Below are 16305 nucleotides of genomic sequence, written 5' to 3'. Positions count from 1 at the left end.
CCAGTGTAGACTGGAGCTAAGGCCCGGTGTAGACTGGAGCTAAGTCCCGGTGTAGCCTGGAGCTAAGGCCCGGTGTAGCCTGGAGCTAAGGCCCCGTGTAGACTGGAGCTAAGGCCCGGTGTAGACTGGTGCTAAGGCCCGGTGGAGACTGGAGCTAAGGCCTCGTGTGGACTGGAGCTAAGGCCCCGTGTAGACTGGAGCTAAGGCCCGGTGTAGACTGGAGCTAAGGCCCGGTGTAGACTGGAGCTAAGGCCCCGTGTAGACTGGAGCTAAGGCCTCGTGTGGACTGGAGCTACGGCCCGGTGTAGACTGGAGCTAAGGCCCGGTGTAGACTGGAGCTAAGGCCCCGTGTGGACTGGAGCTAAGGCCCGGTGTAGACTGGAGCTAAGGCCCGATGTAGACTGGAGCTAAGGCCCGGTGTGGGCTGGAGCTAAGGCCCGGTGTAGACTGGAGCTAAGGCCCAGTGTGGACTGGAGCTAAGGCCCCGTGTAGACTGGAGCTAAGGCCCCGTGTAGACTGGAGCTAAGGCCCGTGTGGGCTGGAGCTAAGGCCCCGTGTAGACTGGAGCTAAGGCCCGGTGTTGGCTGGAGCTAAGGCCCGGTGTAGACTGGAGCTAAGGCCCCGTGTAGACTGGAGCTAAGGCCCGGTGTGGGCTGGAGCTAAGGCCCGGTGTAGACTGGAGCTAAGGCCCGGTGTGGGCTGGAGCTAAGGCCCGGTGTAGACTGGAGCTAAGGCCCCGTGTAGACTGGAGCTAAGGCCCGGTGTAGACTGGAGCTAAGGCCCCGTGTAGACTGGAGCTAAGGCCCCGTGTAGACTGGAGCTAAGGCCCCGTGTAGACTGGAGCTCAGGCCCCGTGTAGACTGGAGCTAAGGCCCCGTGTAGACTGGAGCTCAGGCCCCGTGTAGACTGGAGCTAAGGCCCGGTGTAGACTGGAGCTAAGGCCCGGTGGAGACTGGAGCTAAGGCCCGGTGTAGACTGGAGCTAAGGCCCCGTGTAGACTGGAGCTCAGGCCCCGTGTAGACTGGAGCTGAGTGCCAGCAAGGACTGTCTTGGTAGACTGTGGTTCTGACTTTTAGTTTTTTCCATTTTCTAACTTATTCCTAAAATCTGCAACTCTGGACTTTTGAACTTCTCTTTTTTCTATGAAGTGTCACAGCAGAAGCTGTATTCAGTCATCTTTGTGCTCCAAGTGGATTTCCACTTTTCACATTTGAGTACATATCACCTTCTCAATGTAATACAGTGATGGTGAGATCCAGCACAGAAACAGGCCACAAATGTCGTTCAGAAGACCATGCTACCCTTCTACCTTACCGGCCATATGCAAAGCGACGATCTTTGTGATGATCACCAAAGGTATCCCAAAGTCGAAGAGAAACTGAAACTTCATCAACAACATCTCGCGATCGTTCCAGAACCTTCACAACACAAAGATGGAATAGGATAGAGTAAGGCTACAGAAAGATTTTGATGTGAAAGTACACAGATCCCTAACAGTGTCAGCACAGGTAGTCAGGGTGGGAAAGATGGCATACAGCACGTGGAGCTTCATTAACCCAGGCAGGGGTAGAATATAGGAGTTGGCAAATCCTGTTCCAACTTGATTACACCACAGATAAACTCTTGTTTGCAGTTCCAGTCGCCACATTCCTGGGAGGATGTGATCGCACTGGAACGGGTGGAGAGGAGATTCACTGCAATAACCTAAAAGACTGGGTCTGGGGCAGGTGGGGAGGGAACCAACAAGAGGGAAGACCATACTGACCTCATCCTCACCAATCGGCCGGCTGCAGGTGTATCTGACCATGACAGTATCGGTGAGAGTGACCACCGCACTGTCCTTGTGGAGACAAAATCCCACCTTCATATTGAGAATACCCTCCATTGTGTTGTGTGGCACTGTCACCCTGCTGAATGGGACAGAGTTCAAACAGATCTAACAAGAAGGTTCATTTTCAGACATTTCGTCACCATTCCAGGTAACACTTCCAGTGAATCTTCAGACGAAGTACAGCTGATGATTCCTGCTTTCTATTTATATGTTTGGGTTTCTTTGGGTTGGTCATGTCATTTCCTATGGTGACGTAATCTCCTGTTCCTTTTCTCAGGGGGTTGTAAATGGGGTCTAACTCAATGTGTTTGTTGATAGAGTTCTGGTTGGAATGCCATGCTTCTAGAAATTCTCGGACGTGTCTCTGTTTGGCTTGTCCTAGGATGGATTTGTTGTCCCAGTCGGAGTAGTGTCCTTCCTCATCCGTACGTGAGGATACCAGTGAGAGAGGGTCATGTCACTTTGTGGCTAGTTAATGTGGTAGCCCACAAACCCACCAACACACTAGGACAGCAGCTCATGACCCTATACAGGCAACAAGCAAAACTAATATCATTTACAAAATACCGTGCGAGAACTGTACCAAACACTAATGCGAGAACATTAGACAAACAGGCAGACAACTAGCCACCAGGATACATAAACACCAACTAGCCACAAAACAACATAACCCTCTCTCACTAGAATCCTCACGTACGGATGAGGAAGGACACCACTTCGACTGGGACAACACATCCATCCTAGGACAAGCCAAACAGAGACACGTCCGAGAATTTCTAGAAGCATGGCATTCCAACCAGAACTCTATCAACAAACACATTGAGTTAGACCCCATTTACAACCCCCTGAGAAAAGGAACAGGAAGTGACATCACCTTTGGAAATGACACCATTCACCCAAAGAAACCCAAACATATAAATAGAAAGCAGGAATAATCAGCAGTGTTTTGTCTGGAGGCTCACTGAAGATGTATGGTGATGAAACGTCTGGAAATGAACCTTCCAGCTCAGCGAGCAAACCTACATCCAGAACTTCAACCTGAGCTACAAATCTGCTCAAAACTTGCTAAGATCTAGCAACTCAGGACGGGGCATCCATGAGACACTGTGGGTCATCACCAGCAGCAGAACTGTACTCCCGCACAATCTGTAACCTCATGGCCCAGCATATCCCCCACTCAACCATTACCACCAAGCCAGAGGATCAACCCTGGAGAGTGCCGGAGGGCAGGAGGGCAGGCCAGGAGCAGCACCAGGCAGACCTCAAGGTGAGGTGACAGCCTGGTGAAGCTACCAAACAGGACTACTTCATGCCAAACAGTAAGTGATAGACAGGAATTTATTACGGGGAACAAGGAAATAACAGAAGAGTTGAATAGGTACTTCAGATCTGTCTTCACTGGGGAAGACACGAGCAATCTCCCAGATGTAATAGTGGCTGAAGGAACTGAACTGAAGGGAATTTATATTAGGCAGGAAATGGAGTTGGAGAGACTGTTAGGTCTGAAGGCTGATAAGTCCCCGGGACCTGATGGTCTCCATCCCAGGGTACTGAAGGAGGTGGCTCTAGAAATCGTGGATGCATTGGGGATAATTTTCCAACGTTCTATAGATTCAGGATCAGTTCCTGCGGATTGGAGGGTGGCTAATGTTGTCCCACTTTTTAAGAAAGGAGGGAGAGAGAAAGCAGGGAATTATAGATCAGTTAGTCTGACCTCAGTGGTGGGAAAGATGCTGGAGTCAATTATAAAGGATGAAATTGCAAATCATTTGGATAGCGGTTCCGGTACAGTTACAACACTAGCATCTACCTGACAATGTGGAAATCTGCCCAGGTATACCCTGTACACAAATACAGGACATACCCAACCCGGCCAATTCCCCGCCCCAATCAGTCTCCTCTCCATCCTCAGTAAGGTGATGGAAGGGGTCAGTAACAGTGCAGTCAAGCAGCACCTGCTCAGCAATAACCTGCTCAGTGACGCCCGGTTTGGGTTCCATCACGGTTACACAGCTCCTGACCTCATTCCAGCCTTGGGTCAAACATGGACAAAAGAGTTGAATTCCAGAGGGGAGGGGAAATGACAGCCTTTGATATCAAGACTGCATTTGACTGAGTGTGGCATCAAGGAGCCCTGGCAAAACTGGACTCAAAGGGTGTCAGGGGGCAAGCACTCTGCTGGTTAGAGTCATATCTGACACAAAGGAAGATGGTTGTGGTTGTGGAGGGTCTGTCTTCTCAGCTCCAGGGCATCTCTGCAAGGGTTCCTCAGGGTAGTGTCCTAGGCCCAACCATCTTCAATTGCTTCATCAATGACCTTCTCTTTGTCATTAGGTCAGAAGTGGGGATTGTACAGTGTTCACCACAAATTGCAACTCCTCAGATACTGAGGCAGTCCGTGCTAAAATGTAACAAGATCTGGACAATATCTAGGTTTGGGCCAACAAGTGGCAAGTAACATTCGTGCCACACAAATGCCAAACAAATGACCATCACAAATAAGAGACAATCAAACCACCAGCCCCTTGACATTCAACTGTGTTGCCATCACTGAATCCCCATGTGGTCTCCTCTACATTGGGGAGACTGGGCGCCTCCTAGCAGAGCGCTTTAGGGGACATCTCCAGGAAACCCGCACCAATCAACCAAACCGCCCCGTGGCCCAACATTTCAACTCCCCCTCCCACTCTGCCGAGGACATGGAGGTCCTGGGCCTCCTTCACCGCCGCTCCCTCACCACCAGACGCCTGGAGGAAGAACGCCTCATCTTTCGCCTCGGAACACTTCAACCCCAGGGCATCAATGTGGACTTCAACAGTTTCCTCATTTCCCCTTCCCCCACCTCACCCGAGTTCTAAACTTCCAGCTCAGTAACTGTCCCCATGACTTGTCCGGACTTGTCCTACCTGCCTATCTCCTTTTCCACCTATCCACTCCACCCTCTCCTCCTTGACCTATCACCTTCATCCCCTCCCCCACTCACCCATTGTACTCTATGCTACTCTCTCCCCACCCCCACCCTCCTCTAGCTTATCTCTCCACGCTTCAGGCTCACTGCCTTTATTCCTGATGAAGGGCTTTTGCCCGAAACGTTGATTTCGAAGCTACTTGGATGCTGCCTGAACTGCTGTGCTCTTCCAGCACCACTAATCCAGAATCTGGTTTCCAGCATCTGCAGTCATTGTTTTTACCTCACTGAATCCCCCACTATCAACATCCTGGGGGTTACCATTGACCAGAAACTCAACTGGACTCACCACATAAACACACAGGTTACAACAGCAGGTCAGAGGCTAGGAATACTGCCGCGAGTAACTCACCTCCTGACTCCCTAAAAACCTATCTATCATTTGTCCAAGATACACTGCAGAAATTCACCACAGATCTTCAGACAGCACCTTCCAAACCCACAACCACTTCCACCTAAAAGGACAAGAGCAGCAGATACATGGAACGCCATCAGCTGTAAGTTCCCCACCAAGACCCTCACCATCCTGACTTGGAAATATAACACCGTTCCTTCACTATCGCTGGTCAGAATCCTGGAATTCCCTCCCTAAGGGCATTGTGGGTCAACCAACAGCACATGGACTACAGTGGTTCAAGAAGGCAGCTTCTCAAGGGGCAACTAGGAATGGGATAATAAATACTGGGCCCAGCCAGCGACACTCACATCCCACAAAATGAATAAAAACAAACTCTCAACAAACAAGAGGTTGAAAGGTTACCAGGGATCGTTAGGAAAGTGGAGTTGAGGTGACAAGGGGAGATAGTGAAATGAACCCAAACTGCTGGAAAAAGCCAGGGAGGAAATCACACACTTTCCAATCTTCAGCTGATACAGGTGTGGTGCCAGAGGACTGCGAATGCTCTACCTTTGTTCAAAAAGGGAGTGAGGAACAGATGAGTAAATAATGGCAAGATAATCTAACCTTAGTCATAGGCATGTAATGAGAGGGGATGGGTAAATAAAGATTAGTCAAGACCATGTCTAATTAACTTGGTTGCTTTTTGTCAGGAGGTACAAACATACGAATCGGATGTAGACAAAGGCTATTCAGCCCATTGAGCCTGCTCTGGAATAAAGGATCTCTCCCAAAGAGAGCTGACACCATTGTGAGGCTGGAGGTGTGTGCACTGTCACACCCCAAGATTAGCATTTCACAGGTCACAACATCTCAGTTCCCAAGGTAACCAATAATGCGTCTTATCTATATCAGATTTTCAATAACAACATCTATGAACCTTAATAAACACAAATTATTGGTTTATTATCAAAACAAAATTCATTCAACAAAGGGAGAATGACTGGTTAATATACAAAGCCAATAAAAGAGAAGTATAAATGCTTAAACCACTCTCTGGGATAGTTCCCTTGGAATCAAGTCCCCTATTCCTACAGTCATCACAGAAGGTAAAAATATTCCCCACTATCCCTGTCCTTTAGACCCAGGTGCTTGGAAAGCACACACCAGATTTCGGAACTGAACACAAATTACATTTTCTTTTTAAATAGATAGGTACTAATTACAGGTTAAAAAAAACTGTGAATAGACAGCAAAGAACTCTACTAATAAAACCTCTAACCTCCTTTTAAACTCCCCCAAAAACGCAGACAAATACAGACAGGAACAGAGAGAAAAATAAACTGCCATTTTTCAAGCTTCAGGTGATTTCCACTGTAGAGGAGAGAACAGATGTGGTTCTGGCAGGGGTCTAATGGTTCTTTTTCTGTCAAACATTCACTTTGACAAGCTGTTCCCGCCCTGGAAGGCTAATCACAGAGCAGTCAGCAGGCAGTCAGCCACAGCATTGCTACGTGGGCACCTCTTCACAGACCAATCAACTACATGTTGCCAGCTAAATCTCCCATGAATCTAACTCATCTGTAACTAGATTTCCCCCACTGACTGACCCAATAGCTCTCTGAAAAGGTTCACTCTCTGGAAAAAGAAACACTTTGGTCAATGGGTTATTCTTGAAGGCAAAAGGCTAAAGCATAGAATATTCTGGACTCTATCGGTTGCTCTGATATTCAGCATGTGTGGTCAAGCCACTAATCATGCAACTGTTGACAATGGAGTCTCACACTCACAGCTTCTCAGAAAATACTATTGAAAGATAATTCCTATCACTCCTTCAAAAGAATGAATAAGTTTCACCATGAAAATTCCTTGTCAGTAGAGTCGCAGGTAGATAGGATAGTGAAGAAGGCGTTTGGGATGCTTTCCTTTATTAGTCAGAGTATTGAGTACAGGAGTTGGGAGGTCATGTTACGGCTGTACAGGACATTGGTTAGGCCACTGTTGGAATATTGCGTGCAATTCTGGTCTCTTTCCTATCGGAAAGATGTTGTGAAACTTGAAAGGGTTCAGAAAAGATTTACAAGGATGTTGCCAGGGTTGGAGGATCTGAGCTACAGGGAGAGGCTGAACAGGCTGGGGCTGTGTTCCCTGGAGCATCAGAGGCTGAGGGGTGACCTTATAGAGGTTTACAAAATTATGAGGGTGATGGATTGGGTAAATAGACAAAGTCTTTTCCCTGGAGTGAGGGAGTCCAGAACGAGAGGGCATAGGTTTAGGGTGAGAGGGGAAAGATATAAAAGAGACCTAAGGGGCAACATTTTCACACAGAGGGTGGTATGTGTATGGAATGAGCTGCCAGAGGATGTGGTGGAGGCTGGTACAATTACAACATTTAAGAGGCATTTGGATGGGTATATGAATAGGAAAGGTTTGGAGGGATATGGGCCGGGTGCTGGCAGGTGGGACTAGATTAGGTTGGGATATCTGGTCGGCACGGACGGGTTGGACCGAAGGGTCTGTTTCCATGCTGTATATCTCGATGACTCTATAACATCCAGGTTCAGGACTGCAGATGCTGGAGATCAGAATCGAGAGCGTGGTGCTGGAAAAGCACAGCAGGTCAATCAGCATCCGAGGAGCAGGAGAGTCGACGTTTCAGGCATAGCCCTTCATCAGGAATGAACAGGAACCATAAATGGACCTCTCTAACTTCAAGTAATGCGATCTTGCTAATGTTGCTCTTCTCTAGTGCACAGGAAGACACAAATAAGGGAACACAATGAAAGGTGTTGAGGGAATGAGGGCCTTCAGAGTGCATCTCCACAGGGTCTTCAAGGTAACATGACTGGTTGACCAGATGGTTAAGGAGGAAAATAGAAACCTTTCCTTGATTAGTTGAAGTATAGGATAGAAGAGGAGAGAGATTCTGCTGGAATGGTATATATAATTAACAAGGCCACTAGTTCAGTCCTGTGTGAAGTTTGAGTCTCTTCATTATTTCACTGGATAAGAGGAAGAGATTTATGAGGATGCTGTCAGATTGGAAAAATGTAGCTGTGAAGAAAGATTGGATAAGCTGGGTGTTCTCCCTATACCAGATCAGATTGAGGGGAGATTTAATCAGAAGTCTGAATGCAGCTCCAACAATTTGCCCCCTGCTGACCATAATTATTTTGACTTTGACAATGGCAGGCTGGTACAAAGTTTGAAGCCAGATGAGATACATGGTGAGCTGATTTGATTTTGATTGGATTTATTATTGTCATATGAACTGAAACACAGTGAAAAGTATTGTTTTGCATCAAATCATACCTTACATAAGTACATCAGAGAAACAGAACATAGTGTTACAGCTGGAAAAAAGGTGCAGACAATGTTCAGCTCTAATATGTGAGAGATTGGTTTCTAATTCTGATAACAGCAGCAAAGAGGCTTTTCTTGAATCTCTTTGGATCTGATTTTAAACTTTTGTATCTTCTGAATAAACAAGGAATAGAAGGATATGGACCACGTGAAGACAAAAGATTTTTAGTTTAGGAAGGCATCATGTGTTGGAAGTTAAAAATCCCACAACACCAGGTTATAGTCCGACAGGTTTATTTGGAAGCACTAGCTTTCAGAGCGCTGCTCCTTCATCAAGACCAGCAGCATCAATCACCTGATGAAGGAGCAGCGCTCTGAAAGCTAGTGCTTCCAAATAAACCTGTCGGACTATAACCTGGTGTTGTGGGATTTTTAACTTTGTCCACCCCAATCCAACACCGGCATCTCCACATCTAGTCTTGCTGAATTCGTGGTGGGCCAAGGGCCTGCTCCTGATCCTGCTCCTGCTCCTGCTCCTGCTCCTGATCCTGATCCTGATCCTGCTCCTGATCCTGATCCTGCTCCTGCTCCAGCTCCTCCTCCTGCTCCAGCTCCTCCTCCTGCTCCTGCTCCTGCTCCTGATCCTGATCCTGATCCTGCTCCTGATCCTGATCCTGCTCCTGCTCCAGCTCCTCCTCCTGCTCCAGCTCCTCCTCCTGCTCCTGCTCCTGCTCCTTATCCTGCTCCTGATCCTGCTCCTGCTCCTGATCCAGCTCCTGATCCTGCTCCAGCTCCTGCCCCTGCTCCTGCTCCTGCTCCTGATCCTGCTCCTGATCCTGATCCTGATCCTGCTCCAGGTCCTGATCCTGATCCTGCTCCTGCTCCTGCTCCAGCTCCAGCTCCTGCTCCTGCTCCTGATCCTGCTCCTGCTCCTGATCCTGCTCCAGCTCCTGCTCCAGCTCCTGCTCCTGATCCTGATCCTGCTCCTGATCCTGATCCAGCTCCTGCTCCAGCTCCTCCTCCTGCTCCTGCTCCTGCTCCTGCTCCTGCTCCTGCTCCTGATCCTGATCCAGCTCCTGCTCCTGATCCAGCTCCTGATCCTGATCCTGATCCTGCTCCTGATCCTGATCCAGCTCCTGCTCCAGCTCCTCCTCCTGCTCCTGCTCCTGCTCCTGCTCCTGATCCTGATCCTGATCCTGCTCCTGATCCAGCTCCTGCTCCTGCTCCAGCTCCTGCTCCAGCTCCTGCTCCTGCTCCTGCTCCTGCTCCAGCTCCTGCTCCTGATCCTGATCCTGATCCTGATCCAGCTCCTGATCCTGCTCCTGATCCTGATCCTGATCCAGCTCCTGCTCCAGCTCCTCCTCCTGCTCCAGCTCCTGCTCCTGCTCCAGCTCCTGATCCTGATCCTGCTCCAGCTCCTGATCCTGCTCCAGCTCCTGATCCTGCTCCAGCTCCTGCTCCTGTTCCTGCTCCTGCTCCTGATCCTGATCCTGCTCCTGATCCTGATCCTGCTCCTGCTCCTGCTCCTGCTCCTGCTCCTGATCCTGATCCTGCTCCAGATCCTGATCCTGATCCTGCTCCTGCTCCTGCTCCTGCTCCTGCTCCAGCTCCTGCTCCTGCTCCAGCTCCTGATCCTGATCCTGATCCTGATCCTGCTCCTGATCCAGCTCCTGCTCCTGCTCCAGCTCCTGCTCCTGCTCCTGCTCCTGATCCTGCTCCAGCTCCTGCTCCTGCTCCAGCTCCAGCTCCTGCTCCTGCTCCTGATCCTGCTCCTGCTCCTGCTCCTGCTCCTGCTCCTGATCCTGCTCCTGCTCCTGCTCCTGCTCCAGCTCCTGATCCTGCTCCAGCTCCTGATCCTGCTCCAGCTCCTGCTCCTGTTCCTGCTCCTGCTCCTGATCCTGATCCTGCTCCTGATCCTGCTCCTGATCCTGCTCCAGCTCCTGCTCCAGCTCCTGCTCCTGCTCCTGCTCCTGCTCCTGCTCCTGCTCCAGCTCCTGCTCCTGCTCCTGCTCCAGCTCCTGCTCCTCCTCCTGATCAAGCTACTGATCCTGATCCTGATCCTGATCCTGCTCCTGCTCCAGCTCCTGATCCTGCTCCTGCTCCAGCTCCTCCTCCTGCTCCTGCTCCAGCTCCTGATCCTGCTCCTGCTCCAGCTCCTGATCCTGCTCCTGCTCCTGCTCCAGCTCCTCCTCCTGCTCCTGCTCCAGGTCCTGATCCTGATCCTGCTCCTGCTCCTGCTCCAGCTCCAGCTCCTGCTCCTGCTCCTGATCCTGCTCCTGCTCCTGATCCTGCTCCAGCTCCTGCTCCAGCTCCTGCTCCTGATCCTGATCCTGCTCCTGATCCTGATCCAGCTCCTGCTCCAGCTCCTCCTCCTGCTCCTGCTCCTGCTCCTGCTCCTGCTCCTGCTCCTGATCCTGATCCAGCTCCTGCTCCTGATCCAGCTCCTGATCCTGATCCTGATCCTGCTCCTGATCCTGATCCAGCTCCTGCTCCAGCTCCTCCTCCTGCTCCTGCTCCTGCTCCTGCTCCTGATCCTGATCCTGATCCTGCTCCTGATCCAGCTCCTGCTCCTGCTCCAGCTCCTGCTCCAGCTCCTGCTCCTGCTCCTGCTCCTGCTCCAGCTCCTGCTCCTGATCCTGATCCTGATCCTGATCCAGCTCCTGATCCTGCTCCTGATCCTGATCCTGATCCAGCTCCTGCTCCAGCTCCTCCTCCTGCTCCAGCTCCTGCTCCTGCTCCAGCTCCTGATCCTGATCCTGCTCCAGCTCCTGATCCTGCTCCAGCTCCTGATCCTGCTCCAGCTCCTGCTCCTGTTCCTGCTCCTGCTCCTGATCCTGATCCTGCTCCTGATCCTGATCCTGCTCCTGCTCCTGCTCCTGCTCCTGCTCCTGATCCTGATCCTGCTCCAGATCCTGATCCTGATCCTGCTCCTGCTCCTGCTCCTGCTCCTGCTCCAGCTCCTGCTCCTGCTCCAGCTCCTGATCCTGATCCTGATCCTGATCCTGCTCCTGATCCAGCTCCTGCTCCTGCTCCAGCTCCTGCTCCTGCTCCTGCTCCTGCTCCTGATCCTGCTCCAGCTCCTGCTCCTGCTCCAGCTCCAGCTCCTGCTCCTGCTCCTGATCCTGCTCCTGCTCCTGCTCCTGCTCCTGCTCCTGATCCTGCTCCTGCTCCTGCTCCTGCTCCAGCTCCTGATCCTGCTCCAGCTCCTGATCCTGCTCCAGCTCCTGCTCCTGTTCCTGCTCCTGCTCCTGATCCTGATCCTGCTCCTGATCCTGCTCCTGATCCTGCTCCAGCTCCTGCTCCAGCTCCTGCTCCTGCTCCTGCTCCTGCTCCTGCTCCTGCTCCAGCTCCTGCTCCTGCTCCTGCTCCAGCTCCTGCTCCTCCTCCTGATCAAGCTACTGATCCTGATCCTGATCCTGATCCTGCTCCTGCTCCAGCTCCTGATCCTGCTCCTGCTCCAGCTCCTCCTCCTGCTCCTGCTCCAGCTCCTGATCCTGCTCCTGCTCCAGCTCCTGATCCTGCTCCTGATCCTGCTCCTGCTCCAGCTCCTGCTCCAGCTCCTGCTCCTGCTCCTGCTCCTGATCCTGCTCCTCCTCCTGCTCCAGCTCCTGCTCCTGCTCCTGCTCCAGCTCCTGCTCCTGCTCCTGCTCCTGCTCCTGATCCTGCTCCTGCTCCTGATCCTGCTCCTGCTCCTGATCCTGCTCCTGCTCCTGATCCTGCTCCTGATCCTGCTCCTGATCCTGCTCCTGCTCCTGCTCCAGCTCCTGATCCTGCTCCTGCTCCTGATCCTGCTCCTGATCCTGATCCTGCTCCTGCTCCTGATCCTGATCCTGCTCCTGCTCCTGATCCTGCTCCTGCTCCTGATCCTGCTCTTGCTCCTGCTCCTGCTCCAGCTCCTGATCCTGATCCTGATCCTGCTCCTGATCCTGATCCTGCTCCTGCTCCTGCTCCTGCTCCTGCTCCTGATCCTGATCCTGCTCCTGCTCCTGCTCCTGCTCCTGCTCCTGCTCCTGCTCCTGATCCTGATCCTGATCCTGATCCTGCTCCTGCTCCTGCTCCTGATCCTGCTCCTGATCCTGCTCCAGCTCCTGATCCTGATCCTGCTCCTGCTCCTGCTCCTGCTCCTGCTCCTGCTCCTTATCCTGCTCCTGATCCTGATCCTGCTCCTGCTCCAGCTCCTGATCCTGCTCCAGCTCCTGATCCTGATCCTGCTCCTGATCCTGCTCCTGCTCCTGATCCTGCTCTTGCTCCTGCTCCTGCTCCTGCTCCTGCTCCTGATCCTGATCCTGCTCCTGCTCCTGATCCTGTTCCTGCTCCAGCTCCTGATCCTGCTCCTGATCCTGATCCTGCTCCTGCTCCTGCTCCTTATCCTGCTCCTGATCCTGCTCCAGCTCCTGATCCTGATCCTGCTCCTGCTCCTGCTCCTGCTCCTGATCCTGATCCTGATCCTGCTCCTGCTCCTGCTCCTGCTCCTGCTCCTGATCCTGATCCTGCTCCTGCTCCTGATCCTGCTCCTGATCCTGCTCCTGCTCCTGCTCCAGCTCCTGCTCCTGCTCCTGCTCCTGCTCCTGCTCCTGCTCCTGATCCTGCTCCAGCTCCTGATCCTGATCCTGCTCCTGCTCCTGCTCCTGCTCCTGCTCCTGATCCTGCTCCTGCTCCTGATCCTGCTCCTGATCCTGCTCCAGCTCCTGATCCTGATCCTGCTCCTGCTCCTGCTCCTGCTCCTGCTCCTGCTCCTGATCCTGCTCCTGATCCTGCTCCAGCTCCTGATCCTGATCCTGCTCCTGCTCCTGATCCTGATCCTGCTCCTGCTCCTGCTCCTGCTCCTGCTCCTGCTCCTGATCCTGATCCTGCTCCTGCTCCTGATCCTGCTCCTGATCCTGCTCCTGCTCCTGCTCCAGCTCCTGCTCCTGATCCTGCTCCTGCTCCTGCTCCTGCTCCTGATCCTGCTCCTGATCCTGCTCCAGCTCCTGATCCTGATCCTGCTCCTGCTCCTGCTCCTGCTCCTGCTCCTGATCCTGCTCCTGCTCCTGATCCTGCTCCTGCTCCTTATCCTGCTCCTGATCCTGATCCTGCTCCTGCTCCAGCTCCTGATCCTGCTCCAGCTCCTGATCCTGATCCTGCTCCTGCTCCTGCTCCTGCTCCTGATCCTGCTCTTGCTCCTGCTCCTGCTCCTGCTCCTGCTCCTGATCCTGATCCTGCTCCTGCTCCTGATCCTGATCCTGCTCCTGCTCCTGATCCTGTTCCTGCTCCAGCTCCTGATCCTGCTCCTGCTCCTGATCCTGATCCTGCTCCTGCTCCTGCTCCTGCTCCTGCTCCTGATCCTGCTCCTGCTCCTGATCCTGCTCCTGCTCCTGATCCTGATCCTGCTCCTGCTCCTGCTCCTGCTCCTTATCCTGCTCCTGATCCTGCTCCAGCTCCTGATCCTGATCCTGCTCCTGCTCCTGCTCCTGCTCCTGATCCTGATCCTGATCCTGATCCTGCTCCTGCTCCTGATCCTGATCCTGTTCTTTGTGCTTGCCTTCCATTTCTATATTTGACATTATTTCCTTTCTCGTTATTTCCATCCTTTCTATGGGGAGGTGATGACCTGGTAGTATCATCACAAGCCCATTAATCCAGAGACCCAGATAAACTCCAAGGACCCAGGTTCAAATCCTGCCATGACAGTTGGTGGAATTTTAATTTAGTAAGTATCTGGAGTTAGTCGTCTGAAGATGACTGTTGTCAATTGTCAGGAGAAACCCATTTGGTTCACTCATGTCCTTTAGGGAAAGAAACTGCTATCCTTACCTGGTCTGGGCCTACACATAACTCCAGACTCACAGCAATGGGGTTGACTCTTAACTGTCCTCTGGGCAATTTGGGATGGGTAATAAATATTGGCCTAGCTTTAATTCTGCCCTGTTGGTATTGACCCTTTGATGAAGGGGACCAGCTACTTTCTATCCCCCCCCCCGTCTATGCTCCTCATAATCTTATCCACCTCTATTACAGCCCCCCCCCCCCAACCATCTCTGCTCCAAAGAACACCAGCCTCTCTTCCATCACTGAAATGTTCCATCCCAGACACCATCCTGATGAATCTCCCTCTGTACCCCCCTCCAGTACAATCCCATCCTTCCTATTGTGTGGGGACATGAACTGCCCACAGACCTCCAGCTGTGGCCTCACCAACATCACTGGCCTGCTCTGATCATCTATCTCTCACTGAGAAAGGCAAGTCTCCAGTATTCCTTTCGAATTACCCTATTAAATGTTGGTGGGCTAATAATTCAGGAAATGTTATAGAGTCATGGAAGCAGACCCTTCAGTCCAACCCGTCCATGCTGACCAGATACCAGCCTCCACCACATTCTCTGGCAGCTCATTCCATACACGTACCACCCTCTGAGTGAAAACGTTGCCCCTTAGGTCTCTTTTATATCTTTCCCTAAACCTATGCCCTCTCGTTCTGGACTCCCCCAGGGAAAAGACTTTGCCTATTTACCCAATCCATCCCCCTCATAATTTTATAAACCTCTATAAGGTCACCCCTCAGCCTCCGACGCTCCAGGGAAAACAGCCCCAGCCTGTTCGGCCTCTCCGTGTAGCTCAGATCCTCCAACCCTGGCAATATCCTGAAGTTGTTATTGATGGTCCCAAAAACTTATCTGGTTCAACAAATACAGCCAGCAACAGCCTTACCTCACAACTGAAAACAAAACCTACCCTGTCCACAATGTTCAGGGATCCCTGGTCAAGTAGCCCATGATTTTTCTCACCCTGCAAGATATTGTGGATTTGGAATATAAAGATTTAAATTCTGTTGCTTGCAAGCATAAAGGAAATATATATGGGCTGACACTTGTGATGAAGAACATGAGTTACATAAAGAGATTAGAGAAACTAGGATTGTTTTCCTTCCATAAGGTATTATTAGTACAGAATATAATTAATATAATTACTCGCCACTTATATAAAATATCTTTTTCAAATGTACTGGTATTTTGTTAGAGGGAGGAACTCTTTGCTCTGTCAAATGGGTTTATACACTTCATGGTAAAAACAATGACTGCAGATGCTGAAAATCAAATACTGGATTAGTGGTGCTGGAAGAGCACAGCAGTTCAGGCAGCATCCAACGAGCAGCGAAATCGACGTTTCGGGCAAAAGCCGATGCTGCCTGAACTGTTGTGCTCTTCCAGCACCACTAATCCAATATTATACACTTCACACCAACTGACGAGGGAACTCCACAGGAAGTTAGGAGACATTACTTCATGCAGAAGGTTGTTAAGATCAGGAACACATTGTCAAATTGGTACTGGAATAAAAGGGGCTTTCATAAGGGTTTGTAGAAGTATAGGCAGAAAGCTGGACTACAGGACTAATCACACAACTCCTTCAGAAAGCCAGCAGAGGAAGGTTGGGCTGCACGGTCTCCTTTTGGGTTGTATGAATCTATGGTAATATAAGACACTCTGGCCTGCAGTATTCAGCAATGGAGTCTGACTTACCTCCTGGCAGACCCGATACTGGTCAATTGCCCAAACAGTAGGCACATGTGTAGCTAGCAGCTGGTACTGGCTTAAGGTGGCGTTACAGGCTCTGGCACAAATCAGCCTTGTCTTTCCCACTGCATTGTCTCCAACTACGACACATTTAATTGTTTCTATATTCGGTCGCTCATAGTCTACATCGATGTCCATTCCTGTAAATGCAAAGCAGAAACAGTCATTTAGTGACCATCAAACTCTCTCCCACCATCTGTCTCCACTGCACCCTGAGTTTAACCCTGTGATCCCACTCTTGTTAACTGGGCTCATGTGTGGTTTCTGCTTATCTGATCAACATTAAATCATGATCTAATTCAGGCTGGAGGGA

General features: G+C 51.3%; 1 protein-coding gene across 12 annotated transcripts in view; it reads right to left on the bottom strand.

Annotated features, from left to right (window-relative positions):
- LOC140481781 (rho-related BTB domain-containing protein 1-like) overlaps positions 1-16305 on the bottom strand; it is a 742286-nt gene that overhangs the window by 285274 nt on the left and 440707 nt on the right. For all 12 annotated transcript variants that reach the window (XM_072578316.1, XM_072578319.1, XM_072578321.1 and 9 more), the window contains 2 exons: positions 15939-16132; positions 1315-1418 (listed from right to left, as the gene is read on the bottom strand). In XM_072578316.1, coding sequence (XP_072434417.1) covers positions 1315-1418; positions 15939-16132 — 298 coding nt within the window. The remainder of the gene's footprint in view (positions 1-1314; positions 1419-15938; positions 16133-16305) is intronic.

Source organism: Chiloscyllium punctatum, chromosome 1 (genome assembly GCF_047496795.1).
Source record: "Chiloscyllium punctatum isolate Juve2018m chromosome 1, sChiPun1.3, whole genome shotgun sequence".
Classification (NCBI taxonomy): Eukaryota; Metazoa; Chordata; class Chondrichthyes; order Orectolobiformes; family Hemiscylliidae; genus Chiloscyllium; species Chiloscyllium punctatum.
The sequence above is the reverse complement of the archived record's forward strand: the minus strand, read 5'-3'. Positions and strand labels throughout refer to the sequence as shown.